The 26,092-nt window shown below is 37.8% G+C and overlaps 1 protein-coding gene across 1 annotated transcript in view; it reads right to left on the bottom strand.

The window, feature by feature from the left end:
* Window positions 1-8,939: 8,939 nt before the first annotated feature.
* Window positions 8,940-26,092, bottom strand: part of LOC121296086 (E3 ubiquitin-protein ligase rnf213-alpha-like) — a 41,257-nt gene continuing 24,104 nt past the window's right edge. Inside the window, exons 30-68 of the mRNA XM_041221271.1 lie at window positions 25,901-26,034; window positions 25,638-25,733; window positions 25,351-25,466; window positions 25,060-25,182; window positions 24,856-24,917; window positions 24,333-24,486; window positions 23,973-24,108; window positions 23,394-23,585; window positions 22,955-23,085; window positions 22,598-22,755; window positions 22,154-22,357; window positions 21,710-21,897; window positions 21,305-21,425; window positions 20,907-21,007; window positions 20,480-20,662; window positions 19,832-20,001; window positions 19,640-19,739; window positions 19,279-19,393; window positions 18,725-18,920; window positions 18,202-18,407; window positions 17,749-17,871; window positions 17,411-17,521; window positions 17,057-17,299; window positions 16,525-16,600; window positions 16,345-16,379; window positions 16,152-16,252; window positions 15,211-15,367; window positions 14,688-14,859; window positions 14,474-14,568; window positions 14,060-14,308; window positions 13,468-13,600; window positions 13,069-13,152; window positions 12,677-12,857; window positions 12,175-12,376; window positions 11,460-11,537; window positions 11,181-11,378; window positions 10,844-10,933; window positions 10,435-10,613; window positions 8,940-10,212 (exon numbers count right to left, since the gene is read on the bottom strand). Of these exons, the coding sequence (XP_041077205.1) occupies window positions 10,059-10,212; window positions 10,435-10,613; window positions 10,844-10,933; window positions 11,181-11,378; window positions 11,460-11,537; window positions 12,175-12,376; window positions 12,677-12,857; window positions 13,069-13,152; window positions 13,468-13,600; window positions 14,060-14,308; window positions 14,474-14,568; window positions 14,688-14,859; window positions 15,211-15,367; window positions 16,152-16,252; window positions 16,345-16,379; window positions 16,525-16,600; window positions 17,057-17,299; window positions 17,411-17,521; window positions 17,749-17,871; window positions 18,202-18,407; window positions 18,725-18,920; window positions 19,279-19,393; window positions 19,640-19,739; window positions 19,832-20,001; window positions 20,480-20,662; window positions 20,907-21,007; window positions 21,305-21,425; window positions 21,710-21,897; window positions 22,154-22,357; window positions 22,598-22,755; window positions 22,955-23,085; window positions 23,394-23,585; window positions 23,973-24,108; window positions 24,333-24,486; window positions 24,856-24,917; window positions 25,060-25,182; window positions 25,351-25,466; window positions 25,638-25,733; window positions 25,901-26,034 (5,547 nt within the window). The 3' untranslated portion in view covers window positions 8,940-10,058. The remainder of the gene's footprint in view (window positions 10,213-10,434; window positions 10,614-10,843; window positions 10,934-11,180; window positions 11,379-11,459; window positions 11,538-12,174; window positions 12,377-12,676; window positions 12,858-13,068; window positions 13,153-13,467; window positions 13,601-14,059; window positions 14,309-14,473; window positions 14,569-14,687; window positions 14,860-15,210; window positions 15,368-16,151; window positions 16,253-16,344; window positions 16,380-16,524; window positions 16,601-17,056; window positions 17,300-17,410; window positions 17,522-17,748; window positions 17,872-18,201; window positions 18,408-18,724; window positions 18,921-19,278; window positions 19,394-19,639; window positions 19,740-19,831; window positions 20,002-20,479; window positions 20,663-20,906; window positions 21,008-21,304; window positions 21,426-21,709; window positions 21,898-22,153; window positions 22,358-22,597; window positions 22,756-22,954; window positions 23,086-23,393; window positions 23,586-23,972; window positions 24,109-24,332; window positions 24,487-24,855; window positions 24,918-25,059; window positions 25,183-25,350; window positions 25,467-25,637; window positions 25,734-25,900; window positions 26,035-26,092) is intronic.

Here is a 26,092-nt window from a genome sequence, read left to right on the forward strand (position 1 = left end):
TTTGCATCTTTAATATCATGTAATCAAAGAAACTGCAAAATGATATTGCAGAAGTCTACCAGAAGCCATAATACTAGTACAGTATTTCATGTTAGATTTCAAAATGTCACATTTTTGAATGTGGCCATTTTTCATTACATATACAAACAACTACAAAGCAGTATGTAGTTCAATTATGTAATATTATACAGTAGGTTTCAATTGACTTTCTGAAGCAAACTTAATTAATTCTATAGGGTAATGCAAAACTTTGGCTAAGTAAAAGTTGATGCTACTTCCTGGTACAAAATCACTTTCTGTACTGTAGCTCAGTATCTCTAACGCTGTAGCTGCAATCGGTTCATGTGATCTGCCACACAGGAAGTGATTGCATACCAGGAAAGAAACTGTTTGAAACAGATTTACAGTGCTGCAAACCTTATTTAAAAGTATAAAAAACTAGCAAATAAGTTATTCTGATGCTAATTAGTGGTAAGAAAATTGATTTTAAAACTTTGGTTTGTACTATTTTTTTATTTTTCTACAACAAAAACAGAGCTATACGAGATCCGAGGTCACTTGGAATGGTGGTCTCGGTTTGCTTGACAGTGGAGCCACTTTGCTCCATTTAAACTTCTTTCAATGTGAAACCAGAACTCATGTGGTGCCTCCTCTCCCCACACAGTGCTCTTACCTCGAGTCGCTGGCAGTGGGGAAAGCTGTTTTCAGATATGAGAAGAGTGCTGCTCTCACTGCATTGAACTAGCTCACAATTTCCTGCAAGAGAAAATACAAAAGAAAAAAAAAATGTGGACATAAATAAACTTGGAAAAATAAATCTGATGCATGTTAGAGCTATTTAATGGCATATAGCAATGAAAAACAGGTTCGGATTTAAAGAAACTTGTTAGGTTTGTTAGGGTTTGACTTTTTTGGGGTTTAACTGATGACAACCGAAAAAACACCCCCAAACACCTATTTTAGAGGATTCAGTTTTAATTTTTTTAAAGCGAAAAACTTGGGTTTTGGCATCATATTAAATACCGTCTTATCTAACTTCAGTTCCATATCAAATCTTCCTTTTCTCTCCAAATCTCTTGAAAGGGCTGTAGCCAGCCAGCTGATGAAACATCTCACAGATAACAATCTGCTTGAATCTCTGCAGTCTGGCTTCCGGCCTCTTTACAGTACTGAAACTGCTCTGCTCCAGATTGTAAATGATCTTCTGCTTAATGCTGATGCTGCTGCTCCCTCTGTCCTTGTCCTCCTTGACCGAATTCCTGCTTTTGATACCATAGATCATAGCATTCTTCTTGACCGCCTTCAGAAGTATGCTGAGATCCCTGGAACCAGTCTCTCCTGGCTGTCCTCTTACCTGTCTGGACGCATGCAGTCTGTCTTCTATGATGGAAGTAGTGCTGACACAAACCTGGTCGCTTAAGATGTCCCTCAAGGGTCAGTTCTTGGGCCTCTTCTCTTCAACATCTACATGCTTCCCTTGGGTCACCTCATCTGCCAACATAGCCTCATGTTTCACTCCTGTGCATCCAAGAAATTGAGGCCTGGATGTCTGCCCATTTTCTTCAGCTCAACACAAATCTGAATGTCTTCAAGTAGGATCAAAAACTCAACTCAAGAATCTCACTATAGCTGCCTTGAACCTTGGAAACTGTTTGCTGCTGCCTTCCCCCACTGTTTGTATTTAATGTGTTATGCCCTGTATTTCACTGTATTTAATGTATTATGCATTGTTCCTCACTATCTTGTAAAGCGCTTTGGGATGGTGGTCCACTATGAAAGGCGTTATATAAAATAAATATTGATTGATTGATACTGTCAGTGATGCCAGTTAGTTTTCATGGCATTACGGTTTTATTCAATGATTAACCAAAAAAGTTTTTGTAAATATAAAACTGCTGTACATGTTTCTACTAATGCATACTAGTCTTTTTCTTGTCTACAATGACTGCCTGATGATGGTGGTGACAACAGTTTGAATCCAGTTCCTGGAGATGAATTCCTGAGGTAAGTAATGATGTTGGTTGTTACTAATGATGTTAGTTGTGTTTCCACAGATGCAGGAGATGACCTGTGCTGGAGAGAATAGGAAGGTGGGGGTTTTGCTGCCTGAGAGAAAAGGAAAACAAGTCTCTATTGTGTTTTTCCAATAACTCTTCTTTCTATTATTGAATGCACACAACTATAATCTTTAAAAAAAGACAGGTTTCCTTCTTATTCTTCTCTCAGGCAGCAACCCCCCCACCTTCCACTCTCCTCCCTGGTGCAGAGACCAGACCCCCCATTTCTATCCCCCTCCCCCTTCCCCTTCTGCAGCACAGGTTATCTCCATCTGTGGAAATACAATCAACATCATAACTTACCTCAAAACAGGTTCAAACTGCCACCTGAGAGAAAAGGCCATGGAATTAGCCCACTGCACCACCGGCTCCCACAGGAAGGCTTTGGGTCATACTTAGTTTAAGGACAATTTACCAATTCTTTGAAAATAAAGAAGAATCTGCTGGATTTGAACCCAGTTCCCCAATGAGAACAGTAGAGAATATTAGTGAATTACCCCACTGTGCCTTCTCACTTCCATAGAAACACTTGCTTTTGAGCTTCTGATGTTTTTGGACTGACCGTACCCCTACAATAGCTGTGTAGGCCAAATATCGTTAGATCTGGGCTTATGTTACCGCTGGGTGTTTTTTCCCCACAAATACATGACACTTTTTAAATAATTCCTTGCAGATCACACACACTCGAGTTCACTGGCCTCCCTTCTTCTTGAAGCCATGGCTTTAGTCTAATATAGTCCTAGTTTTTGTTGTTATGTGAACTTACTGTACCAGCACCTATCTGAAATCCAGGAAAAACAAAACTTAAGAGTTTTATGGTTGCTGTCAAGCGACCGGTCTGTTAACAACCGTCCAATCATTTACATACTGGTACTGTAAAATACTGAAAGTGTACAGAACAAATTATGTTACCGCTGAACTCCAGGTATTACACTTTAAGCATTTCCTCCAAAAGAACAGTGTTTTTTCCCCACAAATACATGACACTTTTTCAGCTTGTTCCATTTCTTTGGCAATGATTTGATGTTATAAGCACCAAATAAACCTAAAGAGCACAGACAAGAGTAACACGTAAAGTATTCTCCATGTTGAGTATGATGGAAAAAGTTTTTTCGCTTTAGTAATCAGCAAGACAGACGATTGCATTTGGAAAAGTGCAATGTGAAACCAATAGGACTCTAGTCTGATTGAATCTGCAAGTGACCCAAACAAACAAATCTGAATGCACTTCAAAAGAAACTGAAGTTTGATTGCATTTTTCAGGTCTGAAACGAACCAGAGCAAATCTAAAAAAAAAAATGGTTTCTTTGCAAGTGAATCATGATTCGAATCACTTTCAAGTGAACTAGGTTTAAAAGTGCCCTATGTGGCTATTATGATCTTTAGAGTAAAATCAGATTAAATGAAATACCTTTTAAAAATTATATTTTGGAAGGATTCTAAATCCATCTAAATCCGCAGACATCCTTTCGGGATTTGGGAACATTCTTCTGTAAAGCTTTGGTACAGGGTATCGTTCACTCCCAGTGATAGACTACAACTGCCAGGAGCTACACTGCTCTACATATCAAAAAAGACATGTACCAATTTGACATTGTTATGTCAAACAAAACTTCAGTCAGGACAATTTAATTATAAAACTTCTAAACTATAGCTGTGAGGTCGTTCCATCTAATTGACTGACATCAGATCTTTATAATAATTCTGAGACACTAAAAAATATATTCTGGGACTAGAGCCAGTGGTAGGAGTGAAAAGAAATTTGTGATCAAGTGCTCTGAGTTAATTAAACTTGTCATTTAAAGGAAAGGGGCTGGTGTATTAACTACTTGTACTATATAAAGATGTGGATTGATCTTGTATAATGCTCAGTTGCAAGAAAAGCTGTAAACAATTGTTTCGACATCTTTCAACTGGAAGTACAAGCGTATCAGATGCACGAGTCGTAAAAAATTTTTTGAAAAAATTAAACAACTTTGTTTTAATCATTAAAACAATTTTATTATAACACAAAAAGCATAGTAACTTTTTTAATTACATTTTTCTTAAGTACTACTAAAGATTGAAAGAGTATGTATCTTCAAACTTAATTTTCCAAGAAGGAGCAGTTCAGTTATTGAAAAGTTTTTTGCAAGGTTTATACTGTTGAAAGAATTGTATTCCTCTCTATAAAAAAAAAAAATCCTTTGCTGCCGCACTTGGGCCCAAAATGTTAATGTAAGGAAAATGTGTGTCCTGGTCTTTCTACCAGTGTGACGTTAGACTGCCTCAGAGTGTTACTCGGTCATCGCCATTGAAAGCCTGGGTTCAATGCCAGTGTCGGCAATGCATTCTGAGCTTTGCAATGTGTGGCCCATTGTGAATCTTGGGTTTGGTCAATTTCAAAGTAAGATTAAATTGGAGGAGGAAACAACATGCCCACCACCCCCATGCCTCGTAGATCTAGTGTCTTACAATCCTGGGGTTTACAGGACACTGCCATAGCCACACACACACATACACACACCAATGCAGATGTGTGCTGCTGTTATTCAAATGACCTGCTGGCTTCTCTCTAAATCTCATCGAACTCTTCGATGAAACTGATCTATCACAGCCAGCCTCCACTACAAAGAGAGGTGCAGGGCTCGCTGCTCTTTAATGAGGATCCTATGCAAGCCGACACAACACAGTTCACAGAGAACAGGCACAGGTGCGAGCTAAATATCATGATGGTGCTGAATAGGCCAACTGGAGTAGCCCACATTGATTACATTAAATAATGCAGATTTTCGATCAGTTCAACAACAACAAAATGATTAGGTGTTTGCAACTACTCCCTGGTACCTAATCAACCACAGCAGTATTCATATGCTATGTTATACTGCACTGTTAGGGGATACGTTTCTCAATCTATAACCCCCAGGAACAAGCCATAGCTGGGCTTTTACTGCATTTTATAGCACCAGGGAATCGACCTGGATTGCAGGAAAACCATGAAAAGATGTTTTTTTGCAATCCAGGGCAATTATCCAGTGCTGTAAAACATACAACCATGGTGTATAAGTAGAGTTAAACAGATAGATGCAGGGATTCATAAATATAAAGAATTCCAAGTTTCATGGAAATAAAGTGGAAAAGTTTTAAATAAAGATATAAATAAATATAAACTTCTGGTGATGCTGGAAAGTTAACGGCAAAAGTACAATAATCCCTCAAAAAAAAAAAAAAAAAAAACACTGTGTTATCGCTGTTGATAAATTTTCTCAGCCTCACCCCCAGTGGAGAGATCAAATGTATTTTCACCCCAATTCAGTATAAAACAGATTATAATATGGTGTGCCTGGGATACCGGAAACATTCCTTCAAAGATTAGCTGGCTTCAGACACTGGGGTTGGGGGGTGGGGGTAATTTATTGCCTCATGAAGTCGGGGATGGGGGAGGCCGGTTCCTTGTTGCCATGCCGAGAGGTTAAAGGTGGCAGCGAGGCCTTTTCTTTTTTTTACATGACAGCATTGGGAATGGGAGCCAAACACCTGCGACACACAGCAACAGGAAGTAGCAGCAGGACAATCTTTTGTATGAACCAGCATTCAATTCTGGGTCCTATTTATATCCAAACTATATACTGTTCCATAGTCTTATCCTTCTAAAATGAGACCTCGACAGAACAATAAGAGAAAGCATGCTGTGTTCCTTTGGGGTTGTTTTCACACAGACACACACAGACACACACACACACACACACACACACACACACACACACACACACACACACACACACAACAAAGTAAAAACCAGACAGTACAAAAGCCGACAGAAATATACAGCATTTCGGAAAAGCACATGAATGATTTCTACAGAGGCTTCAGCTTTGGGTTGTCATAGTACACAATGGACAGTGGAAGCACTAAAAGATATTCATACATATATTCAAACATTTTAAATGGGGTCTGTACTAGAACGGAACAACCATGAAAAAGCTTTTTTTTTCATTTTTAAAAATGAAAGGAAATATACCAGCTGTTATTATTTACAGTCTCTTACTGTCTTAGCATTGGTTGCTCCCATTGAAACAGTTAAATTTGTCAAAATTAAAAGTGGTAAGTAAATTGGTAAGTAAGTTAATAGTATGTCTGGTTCTTTTTACTAAAAAATATTTAGAATAAGTTTCTGTTTACCTGTTATGGCAGAACATCAGAAGAAATAAGAATAATTCTTATACCATAATACTGTATGTATGGTAAATTGGACATAGGGTACCAGTAGTCCGGGGAGGGGGGGGGGGGGGGGGGGCTGAGAGTTTTTAAATGATGCGGGAGAGAGTGGGAGGTTGTGTATGGAGTCGTGCTGTAAACAATGCATGTACTGGCTGTGAGTCTGTGGCAGTAGCTGAGTGGCGAATTTGGAACACAAAAGTAAGTAAAAAAAGACTAAAGCTGGTGCTTTGCTATTTAAAGACATGCATCTGAGCATTTTATTTTTGTTGTTATAATTTCTTGTAGGTACCCCCAAAAGTCCTGCTGCCCAAATATTACTGCATTACTATAGTAATTATTGTTGTATACAATAGAACGGTACCATAGTACACTTATGGGTAGTTGCATGCTAACATTTTTTAATGAAATATTAAAAAATAACAAGCTTCCATTTATTTTTATTTTTTTTTACATGTTCACGTCTCCTTATATTAGTAAGTCCCCTGACAGAGATCGTCAGAAAAACTTGATCCAAAGTGGTATATTGATGGCTGGTAACTGAAACTGTAGAACAGCTCCTGAATTCGGAAAGAACCTGAACACAGCCTTTAAGAGACTAAGACGCTACTTACCTACTTTCTGAATGTTAACAATTGTAGCAATTTACTATTCTGTAACACTGCTAAAAATAATTTGCTTATTGCTTAACATTTCATTTAAATAACTACCCGGCATGTATGTCCTGAAGCCCGGTATCCATATTGAGCCAACTGCAATAATTCACAGTTAACAGCACCAACAGTGTCGATCTTTCAGACTGATGTACAGAAGACCACCACGTACTGTTTGTGAGACTTAATTAGCATATGTTTAAAATGGTAAATAAACCATTGATGCACGGGGGTAATATCATGTCTACTGTATGATATTCAGAAAAATAAACCACACTTCAAGCCCCCATGTCAGGAACAGTCCTTTTGCCACTGACGTGTCCTTTTGCCACTGATTCAATGAAAGATGCAACATTACAAAGGCTATCATCATATAATAATTGTGCAATTACATTTTTAAAAAAGTTTCTGCCATTGCTGTACAGTCGATCACGTATCTGGGGTGGCTCAATGTATATGCAACTAGATTCTTTGCTTTCCACACCTCTCCACCCCACTCCCAAATGACAGTGCAAGGCTGTGCCTCTCCCTGTCTTGTTTTATGAGTCTCAGTAGAGATCAGGTGCCCTGCACACCAAGTGAACCGGAACTCCCCCACATCTGGCTGCAGCTCCATGCTTGTTTGCTTTTGTCCTGCTTGCTGTCGACCACCCTGCCTCAGTAGAGACACTGGGCTTTTCCACGCTTAGGTGGCAACGTCCATAGGCCTCCTCTTTTAAAAAGCTACGACTACTACTAAGGTACTAATTACTCATTTGATATTGATGACACCAGTATCACAATGCTAACCAAATTAGGTTATGTAATAATATGGTACTTCTTGGTCTTATTCTGGCTCTTTCAGATATAGATGGGTATATTCTACTGTTCTAATACCAGCATCCTAAAATGTATAAACCTGATTTTGTGTTTTTATTGTAATGTTAATAAGTGGGGTCAGTCCATAAACCGGGAGGAAAACCCCAGCACCCCCAAACTTATTTTGTAACAGTCTAACTCTTGTCATGTTGCACTCATTTTTTGTGTATTAGTTTTTTACATATAGCTCTTTGTTAGATTTGTTGTTTTTATTTGTTGTACACACACAAACAAAACAAAATGTTATGGTGCTATACAGTACTTCTCTAAACATCTCCATGTTCTACCTAAAGCCGTGTAACGGTCTAAAACTAAGCAGTAAATTATTACTTTACATGTGGAAGCAGCCCCCTTAAAACACAGCCATATTCTAAGATAATTGTTAATTACTAATGTGTTTTACCATTTTTGAAGTGTGTCTCTTACAACGATAGCCTATGGACTGAAAGAGTTAAAATTATTACATTTCATGGAAGCTTAGCACCCTCTAGTGGTCTTAATGGGCTTTAAATCTCGACTAGAACTGTAAAATGATGGAATAATTTACAGCGGTTATTTAGGGGAGTTATTTAAAAGAATACTTTTAGTTTTTAACAACATTTAAACAAGTCACAAAGCAAATCTTGCAAATGTGTAAATACTTAATTCTACCGACCTTTCGAAGTTATTCACAATCAAAAAAAAAAAAAAAAACAACACACAACAAAAATTACTTTAATTATGATTTTTATTTTTTAATAGAGAGACTTAAAAGTGAACAATTTTAAATGAATCACAAGAAAAACGATGCAGCAGACCCTTAGATGTAGCTACACTACACTTAAAAGTTTAGAAACAAGCAAAGGCACCTTCTTTATCAATGAAATCCTAAACTGTGTCTTTGTCACAAACACAAGCATGAATGCAAGCCTTTTCTATATTCATATTTTAGGGTTGGTCCTTATAGCACCAAGGAAACTACTGATACATTGATTAATCAATTTATCACAATGCTAAAGATATCTAGATCCTCAAGCTATTCCAGCAATCACTGCAAATCACGATTATGTACGCACTGTAAAACAGGTCTTTCATTATAATCAAATAGTTTTTAACTATTTTTCAACTAACAACTTTTAACAATTGCATGACTTTAAAGAATTACTTTTTTTTGTTTGTTTGTTTTTTTAACTAATGTAGGAATATTCAGCCTTAGATAGACTGCAGCCAGATTTTACAAAGTCAGCAAACTGTCTGTCTGTCCTGTACTGTGCTGCTGCATTCACTGTCTAAAGCTATTTTATTGTTAAATGATAATCCTAATGTAATAAATTATGTGCAAGTTTTTTTTTTTTTTTTTAAGGGGCAGTGCTGCAAATGTACAGTAAGATAACTGTATAGGGAGTGTGGGTGAATGTCATTGTGTTTAGTGCAATGTTCTTTAGCTGGTTTGGGTGTCAGTAGTTTAACCCCTATGGTACATCCTAAATTCTGCCACACCTTAACATGAGGCTCTGTCAGGAGTCTGGGCCCTTACCCTACAGCATGCGAACAGTCCTGCAAAATCGGACTGATTTCTAAATACCAATGATCAGTGGTTTTATAATGTAAACAGTGATGGAATGTATACAATGAAAGAGTTAACGGCTGAAGCAGACCACACAGCTCTAGTATTTCAAAAGAGCAGTTTCATCTACATAAACTACAGTATGTGCATAATACAAAGCAGCAGACCTGAACAGAACAAAAGGTCACAGAGTGCAGGGACATACATAGTGACAGTAGGGGTGTAAGGCACAGTAAGTATACCCTTTCTGTCCAACAAATCTCTTCAAAAACTGCATTTATAGGCTTGGAAGCACTTTCTAATTTGCACTTTATAGTTTCTTTATTTGTGCAACATGCATTTATTACTGTACACACTGTATCTATAACTTTGGAACATTCTGCAACTACTTGATTGCATTAACTACATGTATTGTGCATTGAGATACTTTTTCTAACACAATGGAACATATGTACCAATATAAACATTTTCTTTTTGTGCAGTTTTATGCAGCAGAGACAGCTGTCACTGCAATATCAAATGTTTATCAATAATTAAAACATTTACAGGACATGCATCTGCTGTATTTCTTCACAGCATGAATGGATGTTGTGATTCAATTTCAAGATTTAACGTACGGTTTAACAATATAATTTCTCCAAAGTTTGCCTTTTCAAGCAGTAAAAAGTTGTCTAAAGTGAAGTTAGGAGTGCATTGCTGTAAAGCGTTTATCGTTGCTGTAAAGCGTTTATCGTTGCTGTAAAGCGTTTATCGTTGCGCGCGCTCTTGTTTATAGGTGACTGCAAATTTCCAGGACTCGACACACTGCGACAGTAAGATTTTGTTAGGAAAAAACTCGTCCAGTTCTGGTGGGATATCAAGGTCTTTTCTTTCTATGTAGGGGATCAGTGTGTCTTTCAGGCTGCAAAAGAGAAGAAAAAGCAAAATTTCAGGATGAGAATTAAAGAAAACATCAACAGTTTCTAAATTTGAAGGTACTATTCTTAACCAATCAATACTAAAATTAGATCATGTTTTCTGGTTTACTGGTCACTATAAAAGGCTTGTAGTGTGCAAAAGCTCAGATAAGTATAAGGATTACTATTTGGGATGACTGGGAAATGATTTGCTTCACTTGCGTTACCTCCAGGTAGGTTTGTAGACATCAGCAGCTTGGTCGTTCTTCAGATTCAGAAGCAGGAATTCGTGCATCAGCAGAACGAAGGTGTCCACATTCCCTTGCGCAAAGAACCCAGTCAGGAGTCTCTGCTCATTGGCATTGAGGTTTTTTTTATACTCTTTGCAGATCCCTGCAAATGGGTCCTAACAAGTGGCAAAATATTAAATTTTAATATTTTTTGAAAAAAAAAAAAACACATGTTCAGGATGCAGATTCATGCATGTCATGCATTTTAGTGTGCAGTGGCTGCAAAAGAGACATTACTAAAACATTATTAAACTCAATTACTAGTGATTTTTCCCATATATCCCTTATACTTTTTACCAAAATAACAATATCTCTCTCATGCACAGGACTTGAATCGTTTCCCTACCCGCTTGAGATGAATCATACACTCCGATTTCCTTGCAGTTAGATACTGCCACAGAGCAATGACGTGCTTCAGGTTACATCTGCTTAACGCCTGCAAAATTAAAAGGAGATCAATAGAGAGAAATTGTAAAGCTTACTGAATGAACGCATTAGATTATATAAAGCAACAAGCATTGACAAATGTGTTTTCCGCAAATCGCAATTTGGTTTTGGACATTTTTTTCAACTTAACTACAGCCCCCCCCTGACTTTGTGTGTTGGTAGCTTCTATCCCCCTACAACATCTCCCTGTAAGGTGCAGTAGAATGGTTCACCCCACAGCAGAATGTTTCCAGTACCTTTAGTATGTGTTCAGAAGTCTGATCTCCCATCTGCAGGATGTCTTGCACGTACTTCACCAGCTGCATCTCAGCCTCCCCCCCAGTCTTCGCAAGGAATCCCAGCGTCACTTCGACCACCGATAGAGCCTCACACACGTCACTGTACGACTGAAACTCCCCGCTCAGGGCGTTCATTACTACATTCGGGAGCGAATCCTAAAAGAACGTAAACAGTCAAATTGAAAAGGGCTCCTGTTCCTCCTCCTTTCAGGGAGTTACAGATATCTCTCCACTTACCTGCACAAGTTTTGCTTTCACGTCCTTAAATATGTTTTCGTAATTTCGGTCTTGTCTGTTGAGCAGTGTCGGTATTCCCTGAAATGGTTACGTGTTTTACTTAAACATTTAGAAACTATAGAACATTAATCTAATACAATAAAACAGAAAAGCAAAATGCAGGACTAAGACGACCTGTGTAAACCCCCTCATTAATCTATTGCCAGAATTTTCAAATGAAAATGTAATCTCAGTTATTTGATTTCCTCAGCGTCTAAATACAAAACAAGCATACTAAAAGCTTGAGTAGTTTTTATAATTTTTGGTATATATATATATATATATTATATATATATATTTATATAGATATATACATATACATATATATATATATATATATATATATATATATATATATATATATATATATATATATATATAATATAGTAATATATATACAAATGACCCAAATTCCAATAAAAGGTCTTCCAAAGGCATTTACTTACCAGAGAAAACACATGCGACACCTGGGGTGTACACCCAAGTTAATGACTTTAGTGTAGTGTAGTGAAGTGTAGTCTGTGTTACTAATTAACGAAAGCCTGTAAAGGACCAAACTGCTCTGCAATGGGAGTCTGATTTCTATGCTGGACCCACTGTGCCACAGTATTAGAAAGCCAGCTAGATGATTCACAATAGTAATGGAAGCATACTGCACACAAGCTGCTAGACTCACAGTGAAGGTAATGAGAGGTTTGCCCCGCAAGAACCGGTTTGTTACTTGCTGCTGGATTTTCTGCAGATCGAACTCTGGCAGCGTCTCCTGTCCATGTTCCATGCTGTACTGGCAGTTTGATAAAACCAGGGGCATCAGGTCTCTCTCCACCTCGTACTTTATGACGTGAAGGTCGCTCAGATCTGCTGGGCTCACAGTGTACCTGTTGAGAGAAGGACATACATGCACTTGGATGTAATGTGTATTACGGTTCTGCTATTGACGACTGCTTTTAATAAATACCAGCTAACAAAACAAAACGACTGATAAAAACATTATTTTTATTTTGTTTGCATTTCATGCAGTGCTGCAGTTATTACTGTTTGGTACTTTAATCTTATTATTACTTAGGTTTAAAATTCAGTAAACAATAAAAACAATCCAGGTTTTGCAAAACTAAAAAGGTTAGCCTGCTAAATATTAAACAAACAAAGAAATGAAAAGAACAAAAATAAAAACCAACCCTTTCGTTTCTTCAGTGAATTTCTCCACAGTGTAGACCAGGTCATTGTGGAGCGCAATGAGGTAGCTCACCAGGGCAGTGGAGCACAGACCGAGGCCCTGGCGTCCCGGGAGAAGCACAGGGAACTCACTGTCCAATTTTAGGTCTCTGCTGCAGTACTCTTCAGGGATCTTAATTTCACCTACGGACGAGGGAGGGAACAGATTTTTTTTATTACATGCAATATCAACTACCCGGACAATGAACCTTGGACACCATTCCACTAGTTCACAATGCTATATAATTGATATAATTTCACTTTTATGGTGTCAATAAATTATCTTTTTTTTTTTTTTTTTTTTTTTTTTTTTTTTTTGCAGAACAAGCAGAAGCATGAAAAAAAGTTATTTTACCATTCGTAGCCAGTGAAGTTCTCAGCTGATTCCATAACGCCAGAAAGATCTGAATTCTCTTCTCATACCATGCTCTTAATGATGCTAAATGAAAACAGGACAGGTTGAGAAATTATTTAGCAGAAAGTTTGGTTTACAAAATCATACACTGTTCATTTATGTTTTGTTAGTGCTAGGACATAAAATGAAGCATCCTCTGTACTAGCGCAAAAAAAAGTAACAAATCGCATAATCTCTTTAAAGGGATACAAGGACTAAGGAATATAATATAAATGACATCAAATATCCAGAAGTTCTGAAGGAATGGTTCTTTACGGTATGACAGAAATGTTGCTTTCAGAGCGAAGGGGATTTAATGTACAGAATATCAGCATCATGCATATTTTGTAAATTAATTACCTGCTTGTTGACTTTGAATAAAGTCCCTAATTGAGCCATGCATCAGGTCAGTCACATTCTGGAATTTCTTAACCAAATCTCTTTGCAGATCAAGCAGATCTGGTAGAAACTTGACCATCCTCAGCTCAGCTTCCTATAAGCAAAGAGAGCAAACAAACAATGTAATGCTGTTTATATGAGACTAGTGCCAAGAGAATCATAATAGGGTCAGGAACCGATAATGAACGAAAAGGCAAAACTAGTTCTGCATGACATTCATAACCAATAATGGGTCACTGATCCATGAAGGGATACATTCTTTAAGTCAGTGGTCGTGGCCGAGTCAAGTTCTATCCAGCACTTTGTTATAACCAGGTGCTTAATTACTTAATTCAACATGTAGTTCAATTAAACAACTAGAATGAGGCTCAGGACTGCTTACATTTTATAATGAATGACCTGGAATCGAATGAAATGCATGTTGAGATCACTGCTTCAGACTATACCACTACATGATATATGCACTTTCCCCTGATGCACACGGTTTCACATGTAATGGTTAAGAAATGCACAGGCTATGTTACAAAGAGCTACAGAAGTCAGTCTAAAATACCTTTTGCAAAAACTTCCATAAAACAGGCAGAGTGTCTTTGCCGTCATTCTGTTCAACAATGTGAGCCAAGTGCTGGACAGAAATCCTGTCCCTGCAGCTCCAGATGGCAGAGCAGTGGACCGCACTGTGCGGCAGACTGGCCAGGAACGTCTCAGGGTTTCCATACAGGATCTTCACAACCGGGCTGGAGGCGATCCGCTTATCATTCTGGATTTGTTCGTTTACTTCTTTCAGCTGGCGTTCTAATTTCTGGTTTTGTTTAAAAAAAAGCAGGGGGGGATTTAGTTCCAAGCTAAAATGTTACAACGAAATAGAACATAATGCATGAAGGAAGGTTGGTGCTTGAGAACTGTCAAAGTCAGCCTACAGAACTCTTCTTGTTAATATTAAAACGCAGTTGAAATCCATTCTTACCTTGAGTTCAGGTGTGATAACACTGGAAGCAATAGCAGTCTCCCAGCCATTTCTTTTCTCTTTAGTTGACAGAGTAGCATCATAACACACAGGCCCTGAAAAACAAGGATGCTGTTAGATTCTACCACAAGGAAATGGAAAAAGAGACCACTTCCCTCTGAAAACAAAACAGGTCCTCAATGTCTTGCTTATCTCTTTCCCCAATTCCACTTACACTGAATCTGGTGCTGTTCCATAAGGCTGCAGAGCATCAGATGGACAGTGTTGGCTGTGTCATCCATTCCTTTCCCCAGGGACCTTATCAGCTGGTCCAGGTCCTTCATCAAATGGGCCAAGAGAAACTCCGCTGGGTTTGGGACCACTGGCTTTATTATTTTAGCTATGGACTTTACATATAAATATGGAAAAAAAAAAGTTTTACTCCAGTCCTCTATGTTCATGTAAACAAAATAAGAAAAACAGCTTAAAAGACTGGGTGGGGGGGGGGGGACTCAAATGCATCTAAAGCAAACTTGATGAATCTAAATAATTCTGCTTAAATTGTTAAAATGTGATAAACCTTGCATGTGTTTTACTTCCAGAAATACATAAAGGACCATGCACTATCAGACTTGCATAACTTTGGTACACATTATCAGCAATTATCAAACAGTGGCAGTAAGTAGACTTTAATTCTTTTAAAACATGCCTGCTCTATCTCTATGTCAAAAGTAAGCTATTGGTATGCAGCGCTTTACCTGTGGATCCTGTGCAGCTCCCAGTAGCATAGCCATGTGAGTGAGGAATCGAATGAGTATGAAAGGCACAGAGGAAATGTCCCTGGTATCCAGCCTCGCTGCACTGTCTCTCTTCTGCGGGTCTCCCAGAACGTGGCCACTTTGGGTTCGATCCCCTCTGTGGAGACAAGACCTCTCTTTATTAAAGTCGAGCATGAACTAACACGAGTGACGCAGCAATGTGCAGGTACAGTAGTACCACACACACACAAAAATCTGAAAGACAAAAAAACCCAGAACAAAATGTTTACCAGATTTTTCAAGGACCTGCAGCATAGTGAGTACAAGCAAGGTCCTAATTGTTTTTCTCTGACCTTTCACATAGGAGGAATAGAACAACACTTCACTTGCAACTAAACTATGAAATCCTTTTGCAAAATAATAATAATAATAATAATAATAATAATAACAGAAGCTATGATAGTGAGTTATTGGAAATACTGGACTTGCATTTTGCATTTGTGCCCTTTCTTTTGCCGTTATATTTGGTGCTAATTTAGATTTGTTTCCGGAGCTCACCGATGGCCTTAGGAATCTCTCCATGGTTGACCTAAAGCTCACACTGAAAACCTGCCATATGTCTCATTGTACAGATAGCGTGTATGCACTCTAGTGACATGTACAGTGATAGTAGGGAGCAAATGTTTGAGTTTTGGGGTTTAATTTTTTTGCAAAAAATTGAAAATTCTGCGAGACAGAGCAAAGTCCACGATTTTTCCCCGCGATCGCGGGATAGTGGAGGGACATATATTAGGATATCTATATATATATTTTATATATATCTCAGGATCGGGGAATCTGGAGGGACATTATTTTATATAATATATATATATATATAAGTATATATATATATATATCTATATATTTAAGAAACTACATGGCCCTTTAGTCTTTTTACTTACTTTACTTCCATTTGTTTAAATCCTTGAACAGGAACATGGTTTTCTCCTCCCATTTCAGCACCACAGTCAATGCACTTTCTTCTCTCCATAGGCTGTCCACACTGCAAACAATCAACAGCAACAGTGTCCATAAAAATTTTAGAAAGCAGTGCAGTTTAGTTATTAACATTATTATTATTACTTTATTATTTACCTCGCCAACAGCACATGGATGACCATTTGGACACACTGTGTGGGAATATAAACAAACATGCTATAAATGAAATGCATCAATATTTAAATGTAAAAAGCTCACACCTGGTTCACTTTATATAGGACACAGTACATCGTATTTAAAAATCACTTTTCAGTTAAGGAACTGAACTGCACTTACCATACCAATGCACTTGCCCCAATACTTGCTGGGCTACTGCCATCATATCCTCAGGCATTGTTGGCAAGAAGGCATTCTATGAAGAAAACAGTAATAAAATATAAAAATACTACGCAGAACAAAAAAGCTTTAATTTGTCTACAGTCTCTCAAGTCACTAATTATTCCAATCATTTGAAAATACACAGTATAGGTCATTCCTGGGTGATCGGTATACACACCAAATGATTGTATGGGGTATTACTGCATAGGAAATTGTAGTACAAAGTACTTGCTAATACAGTTAGACCAACATTCCAACAAGTATTTTGACAATGTGTTTTGTAAAGATACAGCAGTTGAAAGAAATCAAAACAAACACTGCAACATGGTAAATGTTGACATAACTCCACATACCAGGGTTATTAGCTCAAGCAATTCCAAAATGTTTACAGATAAAAAGAATATCACAATGCCTTCAAACTAGACACCAGTTCACATAGACACGAGATGTGCTCCAGATTGTATAGTTAGTTTAAGATAAAAGTTCCAACCTGCATGTTTGCTGGAGCAAAGGCCAGCTGTTTCAATGGGGCCAGAATGCCATCCTTTCCACACAAAAGTACAGCAGCAGTGTGAACGGTCAGTTCTATTATCGTCTGCAATGGGCCCGGGCAACCAGGGCGGATAGCAAGGGTTTCAAGACTATTTCTGACCAAGGAGTCAGCCAAGTGCTTTTGCTCTTGAGTGCCAAGTATATTCGAATTATTGATAAACTCAATTAGTGTCCCACATTGCTGAAAAAAAAAAAAAAAAAAAAAAACAACATTAAAAATGCAAACAAAAAGATAGATCAAAGGCTTCATGCAACTTATAAAAATGTCCATCGACAGCTCAATTACACTCACCGCAGGTTTTGGGTGGATGAGTTGGTTTGCTGATCCGTAAAGCATGGTCACCTCTCGGAACAGAGCCAGGACCAGGTACATAGCTTGATTATCTGCTGGATGGTTGCAGTTCTGAAGAACATCAAAAACAGAGCTACAGCTTAACTTACAGCAGTGATAACTCACACTGTGCAACTTTCTGGGAAACAGAGTCACTAATGCAGTTTCATCATTATGAAACATTGCAAGGGTCTGATGGGTTATTTACTGGAACTCACTGAACATTGATTTTAATCTTAGAGATCATGCTGCTTGAGTGAACAGTTTACAGTATGTAAGAAATGCCTCAATTCTGTTACCGTGTGTGCCTCTGCTATGCCCTCTGTTTTACACTCGATCATTGCCTTTCCAACTGCATCACGGAAAGTTCTGTAAACATCACCACATACCAGGTACCGATCCATCTGGCCTGGCTGGTCATGCTACAGGAGGGAAAATAAAGAGAAGAGTACATTTTTTAATAGGTTTAATTTTATATTCTTGAGAGCAAACAACAAGCCTGGGCGCTTAACTTATGTTTTGCTAAGGGCTTCCATCACAAGTTAAAATGATAAAAGGAGAGTTCAAAAGCATTACCAACTCTAGCTGGTCTTTTAAATGCTGGTTTCTGACAGTTTGAACCATTTTCCAGGCCACTTTTTGAAAAAATGAAAAAGTAGAATTATCTGGCAATTGCGGATTCAATTGCATGCAGTTATAAGGAACTCCCTCAGCAGTGCAAGACAGCTTGGTGGACTGGGTTGAATCGTTACCTGTTGCTGAACAATTTCAACAGGGAATATCCATCTGAAGTGCATACTATTTAACAGCTGCTGTACGAACTCCATGCCTTGCTGACGGCAGATTTTCCGAGCCAGGTAAATCCGATACCAGTCATTGCCGCTTCCTTCACACAACTGTTTAACACTTTTCAGGAACTCTGACATGTGCTGGCTTACAGGTATCTGCAGTTGTGTCCCTAAAGAAGAACAAAAAATATAAATCACAAGCTGGAAAACAGAGTGACACCAACATGCCCACTTGTCTGAACCTCAATCTTAACCAAGTCTAAGTAATTGGCGACAAAGTCATCTGTATACTGTTTTATGAAAGCTTATAAAAGGTTTGAATTTAAAAAAAAATAAAAAATTTAACTTCAGATATAATTACATTTCCACAATCTCTTCTTACTTTATACTTGCCTCCTGAAATATATCCATCGAGCATGGGGACTAGAATCAAAAAGACTGTCATTGACTCGATCGAAATTTTATTTTGAAACTAAAGTCACAGTACCTGAATTGCCAGGTTCAACCAGAAAGTTCGCAGCCATGTCAAGAGAGCGCTGAATCCTCGCTATCTCCTGAAGGTATTCCACTGAAACACTGGAGCTTTTATTTCCAATGCCGTGTCTTAAGAAATGACTTTCCTGTTCCAACAGCGTTTGCTGTCCTGCGACTGTAAAGCACTGAGCATTCTCATACATGGAGTCCTACGTAAAAATAAACGAACAATAACAAGTCACCAAGCTGTCTTTTGCCAGCTTAATAATGGATGTTACAAGTAATCTGCTGTTATTTACAAAATATACTTTACATATAATAAAACAAGAAAATTATTATATGTATATCTGGATGTCCCAGACTTACACATGTTAATTACTGCAGTACAACAATGAGAACAAAACCCAGGACAGTCAGTCAAGCTGAACAAAAACTGAAAAACATTTTGATTAATATTTATTAGGTTTGTAAGTGAACATGCTGGCAGGTGCTGGAAGGATACAGTAAAACTATTTTTTTTTTTTGTGACACTAGTTGTACATAAAAAGAGTGCAAGTAACAGCCTACCTTTAAACAGTTTATGAAGAGGGCATAGAGTTCAGTCTTATCCTCGTCTTCCAGAAGTATACTTCTTTCAACAGATGAAAGGTGTTTCTGCAGATACTTTTTAACTCTTTCAAAGCTAAAACAACAAAAGAAAACAGCAAAGCAAATTATTAACACATACTGTATCTATTTAAACTCTTTTTTTTTTGCTAGCCTATAAATCAATATAGTAATACTTTACAGTAAAAGAAAGAAAGAAAAAGCTAGAAACACCGAGAATCATGTCCACGCGATTAATAGGAGACGCAGGGAGTGATTTTCTTGTCAGTTTTTGGATCACTAGGCAGGTGAATTACTGGTTTTAAAGTCACCTGTCCCTTACCTGTATTTTAAGAGCAGTTTGAGCACAACTGATCGGACGACTGGAGTTTTATCTATAGAGTCATCAAATGGAGAAAGCGCTTTGGTGTGGAACTTGCGATCTTTAAAAAGAAAAACAAAAAGGTTAAATTTAAAACATTTTCAGTCTTTTTTTAAATATTGTCAAAACTTCCTTTAATACAGTAAAACTCACCTTTGTTAACAAGTGGAATTGTATCATTGGTAACCAGTAAGAGAGAGAGAAGGTGATGGATGATGCTCTCTGTAGGAGGAGAATTGTCCTTAAAGCACACAGTGGAAACCACATCAATGAAAAAAGCATTGCATCTGTTTCGGAAAAGGGCATTCAACTGCACCGCCTCCCTGAAAAGCATCAAGAAAAGCATGTTTCAGTAACACAGAAACTTCTAAAATCAATTAAATAACATTTTAATATAGGTTTCAAAATATATGTAATTAGAAAGTTCTATAAAATCAACAAGCACCAACGGTATAATACAGGAGCTTGGTGGTCCAGTGGTTAAAAGGGGCTTGCTACCAGGAGGATCTCAGTTCAAATCCCAGTTTAGCCACTGACTCACCGTGTGACCCTGAGCAAGTCACTTAACCTCCTTGTGCTCGGTCCATCGGATGAGATGTAAAACCGAGGTCCTATTGTAAGAAACTCTGCAGCAGCAGTTGTTGATGCATTGTTCACACCATAGACTCTGTAAGATTCTTTGGATAAAAGTGTCTGCTAAATGACTAATTAATATTAACAACAACAACATCAGGTTGGCAGAGTGCTCCACTTGCTGTCAAAGACTGTAAACAGATTAGCACTGCAAAAGCCTATGCATACCTGATTTCTTCTGAAACTTTCACTTCAAAGTCATCTTGGATAGCTGCTTTACAAACTGGACAGTACATCTGTGCAGGACCAAACCACTGCCCAATACAGGGCTTGCAATAGATGTGTTCACATGGCAGGAGCACTGGATCACGAGGATCCTCCAGACATACAGGACATGGCTGCTGACCGTACCTGCGCCATAAGAAAACAGATTACTAGTACGAAAATAAATTCTACATGGAATTTACATGCGTTGCATTGTCTCCAACCAACTCACAGCAACTGACTCTTCCAAGTCTCATAACAGTTCATCACTAAAGTTAATAATCTAATGCAACATAATTGTTACCAACTTGCTTCATAATGTTCTCCATACAGTGCATCTTGGGTGATTAAGCTAGCTTGGGTGTAAATCTTAACCATCAGAAATAATTACCTGAAAAACCTTTGACTTGCTTTTTCTTTGCAACATTTAAGTATGTCAATCACAGCTACAAAAGGTTTGTCGGATTTTAAATCAGAGTTTTCCTGGAGGCACTATAGAAAGAGAAAATGTCACATATAGTACAAGCACAGGCACTCTTAGAAGTGAAACCAAACTCCACAATTAATGATATAGCAATACATTATGTATTATTCTTAATACTATGCTACTTCTGCATTTTAATAAAAAACATCTGGAGTCTCAGAATCTGGAGAAACATACCACGATGGCTATCTCAACAAATAATAATGCAACAGTACATTTTATACCACACAAATGTGTATTTTTTTCTAAAGCCAGCTTTGCTGGATACAGTAAAGGCAGACTAGCATGGCAAAAACAGAAGTTACCTTTCCTAACTTGAGAGTGTGTTCCTCTACCAGCTCCGCCAACCCCTTGCTTACAGTCTCGATTCCCAGCAACACATGTTCCACAAACAAGGACAGCGAAAAGATACGATTCCACCCAGATCTAAAATTAATCAAATAAAATTTATCATACAAATTGTAGAGAAGCAGGCAGCTGACAATTTAAAAACCTGAATGCATGTTATGTCCATTCCAAAAACATATAAAAACACACATCATTTTTTTTTTTCTTTTTTTTTTAAATATCAAATCAATTTCTGTTTTGTTTCAATTGTATTTTCACGGGTGCGCTGGCAAAACACCATTTTAAAAGGTGTATCCTCTGATCCTTTGTACCTGCCAAGCTTGTTCTGTATGTCATACATTATTAAGACCTCTAGTACTCACCTGACAAAACTGACCAGAGCGTGGCAACGGTCCCCATACAGCTGGGCATACTCCTCAGAGCAGACTAGCTCAACTGGAATCTGAAGACTCTTAACCTGCCGCAGCCAAGCTTGACAAGACTCATTGGACTTCAAATTATGGGGCTCCAGCAACTCAATGCAGGCAGCAGCAGCATAGATGTCTATATCCTAGGTAAAAAAAACAAAAATAATTATATTCTGTTTTTTCAGATTACATTCTTCTTCTATATAAATGCAGGGACTAAAATAGCCAAGGAGAGGCCTAATGCCCTGATTGGGTTTACCTAGGACTGACCCAAATCTAGTGACAAGCATTATATGACACTAGTTAAAAGATGGACATGGAAAATGATGCTTCAGTTGTACTACCAAAAAAAATGTTGTGGCTTTCTGGTACAGTATTTTTCAGAGATGATATGCTTACCATTTTGAATCCTTCCCCTCCATTACTTTGTTTGAGCAGTGCTGCCACTTCTGGATAAATAGTGATCATTCTTGATAAGTTCTGCAGACGCTTCTTGAATTGATGATAAGCTGAATGGACCCAGGGTAGTGAGGGCACCTCCTCCAAGATGCCTAAGCTGATTCTTAGCTCATGTACACAGGATGTCAGTGCTTTGTGTAGAAACTATGGAAAAGGTGAATAAAGACAAGTTGCAGTTTTCCCAACAATTTTTCCTCTTCCAGTCCATAATCTACAAATTAACAGGGAGCGTCAAACAGCTTCATCGTCTAAAAGCACTACATTAAAAATAGTTTTATAGATGATTTTCTTTCCCCCAAAACCTTGATCTAAAATAAAAATCAATAAATAATACTTAAAAAAAAAAAAAAAAAAAAAAGAAGAGCAGACAAAATGAAAATTCACCTCCAACTCCACTTGAGAGGAGACGTTCATTGTCATCAGCAGAAAGTCTTGCAGATATCGGTGGCAAAATTCGTTCTTCATTTCTTCATTTGCTTGCAATATATAACGTCCGAGCGGAGTTTTACTGAAAAACTCTTCAAACTGCTTGTCAGTGTGTCCTAGAGTGAAGAGACAGACTTGCTGATCAAACCACGAAGGAAGATACATCAATTCCTAGCAGAAGTATGTACCCTTCCCTGGCAATGCATAAGCTTTGAAAGAAATACAGTAGAGACTCAAAAGCACAACTAAATCCTGCAACATGGACACATTTATATCAGCAAAACCAAAAGACACTGTAAATGAATCATGTTTTACCTTCTTGTTGCAGAGCATGAACCCAGAGGTCTTCTAGGTAATCCTTAATCCTCCAGCTGAAAGGCATGGTACTGCAAACCCCCATATCCAGTTTCATGTAGTTTTGGACAAGAATAGTCTTGGACTCAGAACTGTAAAAATCAAGAATGATAAGCAATACATCAAAACCTCAGGAAAAAAAGCATCATAGTATATATCAATGTGTGCATCATACTAGTGGTATTATGTTTTAATAGAGATACTGTACTGAGAATGTCCCTGGTATTACATTTTATTGTTTAATGCTATCTCGTTAAGAACTCAATATAACACATTTGCTTCCCATTGCATTAGTATATGTAATTCTTGCTAATAACAGGCTGGAATTAATTAAGAGTGTGCATTTCTATATCAGCACTGTATCGGGGTGGTAAAGAGTATACAAACAGTAAATGCTTACTTCTTGTCAACTCTTGCATAGGGTATATCTAGCAGCTTTACATCACCAAAAATGTCCATCCAGAGTTTTTTCACAAGTTGATCTGAATTGCTATCCATCAGAAGGTCAAGGTTACAATCCCTGTCTATGAGAGAGATCACCTGGGCCAGGCAGGGAATGACCACAGCCTGGACTCGCTTCCACAGGGTGTGTCTGCAGAGGACAGCATGATCAACACAATCAGCACCCTTGAAACAATACATCACAGTGTGTGATTGACTAATCAATTAAATCACATTAAAATGGGAATCCTATTCACAGAGCCATATCTCGAGAGTATTTTTTTTTTTCCCCCAAAATCTAATTTTTATAACTAGATAACACTTGCTATCCATGACACTTTCCTATACTACTGTTATTGAAACAGTCTAGAACATTTATAATACACATTCCTTAAAAGTGCCATATCTAGATTAGTAGTACAATGGCGTTGGGTCTAAAATGCTGTTACAGTCTCAGTAAATGCCTTAATAGTTCATTACAGGGGTTTGCTGAACATCACATAAACGTGCATGTCTTTTTATAATTTTGAGGGCTTACCTGAACGTCCCTCCTTCCTGCAGGGCATCAATGTTTGTTGCTTCCTTGAAAACCCAGTTCTTGGCTGACAGAGAGTTCTCATCATGTCTCGCCAGCAGGGTGTACAGTCTTCTCTTCATGGTTTTCAAAAAGGCACCTGTTGAAGTTTAAAAAAAGACCTAAATAAAACGACTACCTAACTCTAACCAATAATAAGGAAATGCTACGAAAAGACAGTAGGTTCCATTCTAATGATCTAAACAGCAGGAGATCTCAATACTGGTCACCCTAAATCTATACTATTAATCTTGCTGGTGTTTTTCCCCCTAGGAGTTATTTGTTCACCCACGTTCATTATCAATAAGAATCTCAGCAACGTACCGTTCAGTTCCTCGTCTTCTGCTAGCAGTGTCAGCAGTATCTCCACTCTCTTGGTGCTGCGATTAGTCCCTTCGTATTGGTCCCTCAGCATCCCAACAGCGCTTTGCACACAGCTTCTAACCAGCGAGGTTGTGTCCAGTATGTTTTCAGAGTCCTGAAAGTTACAGATGAAATGTAAATACATCATCTGACCCAGAAGGGTGTAACACCCACAGCAGTTACATCAAGTTGTACTTTGAATGCACACACTTATTACAGGCAGTAAAACTTTTGGACCTATATTATGATGCTAACATGACAAGCTAAAAAGAAAATAACAATATTCTTGCATAAAACACGTGGTAAGCCAATTAACCAGTCCTTCCAGAATTATAATTAATCACTTCCTTGTCTTAAGGGGACAAACCAGTTTAAAATCAGTTAGACAATCCGTCTCATTATATGCACTGTAACATACAGATGCCTTACAATGTACATAAACAGTGCTGTAGCTACAAAAGTCATGTCCAATGCCAAAACCTACATTGTTTTCTTCATTTTCTGGGGGCTCTGTCATTTCAGAAGTCTTGACGTCTATCTCCATTGCTGCAACGAAAACAAATACTTAAATTAATGCTTCTTTCAAACCAATAGATCATGGAGAACAGCACTACCTTACTATTTAAACTCAAACTCACAGCAACTTAATTCCCAGGAGTAATTATATATATGCATGCCTCTTTCTTACCTTCAGGTTGCTCAGCTTTTTCTTCAAACAGTTGGCTGATAGTGAGGTTCCTTAAAGCAGTGATATCAGAAACGATGTCCTTCGATCTCCTGAGATCGTCAATATGGACAGATTTCCAAGGACCTAAGCATAGAAAGGGAAGTCAGATTAAGTCAGCTTTTATTACATCGATTTGAGGTGAAGAAGAATATATCCCACAAAGAAATACACAATGCACATTTCTTTTACAATTTAATATATGTATTTTATTAGTCACAGTTACACGATTTACAAAGTTGAAGATCACCTTACCTCCATGAAAACCTACATACGAGGTCCCTCCTTCCATTCGAGGAAGCTTAGTTATGAAATAGACAAAAACTCTCCCCCTTTCCTTGGTTTTATTAATTTCGTTGATAGCAGAATATCTAAAAAAAAAATTCAAAAACAAATTCTCCAATATACAAGTGATCTTTAAACAATGTATCGTCTTGCATAACAATAAATACAGCTGAATAAAATAAAATATTCTTCTTCATGTCATGTGACCCTTACAGTATAGCCAATGTTCCGAGGCATCACTCTAAATAAGGACTTACTTTGCTGATGCAATAAGGTTTGCACTTTGAGAATCTTCTTCAAAATCAGTCTGAATTATAAGGATTTTGTTTCCAACGCTGGCACCAAGAAAATGTCTGAAAAAATATATTTTAAAAAAACATGTTAGTATTTTTGTGTTAACTTACTGAAAAGGTGCACATATTTCCATTGCAAATCAAGTGCATTTAAAGCTTCAAGAAACTAAAGCTGGTTGGGAATAAACTGGGTTTTGAGTACATGCAGTATACTGCACTTTACAAACCTGATCTTTTTGAGGAAAGAGTGTTCAGTATCAAACTGTTGCAGGGATAGAAGCACAGTGTTCTGAATACCATGAATTTCACTGGACAGTTTTTCAATATCAGAAGCTGTAAGGAGCCGGGAAAAAGTTGTAACCTAAATTTTTTTTTAAAAAAATAAATAAATAAAAACAGAAGATCAACTAAACATGGGT

Source organism: Polyodon spathula, chromosome 21 (assembly GCF_017654505.1).
Source record: "Polyodon spathula isolate WHYD16114869_AA chromosome 21, ASM1765450v1, whole genome shotgun sequence".
Taxonomy (NCBI): domain Eukaryota; kingdom Metazoa; phylum Chordata; class Actinopteri; order Acipenseriformes; family Polyodontidae; genus Polyodon; species Polyodon spathula.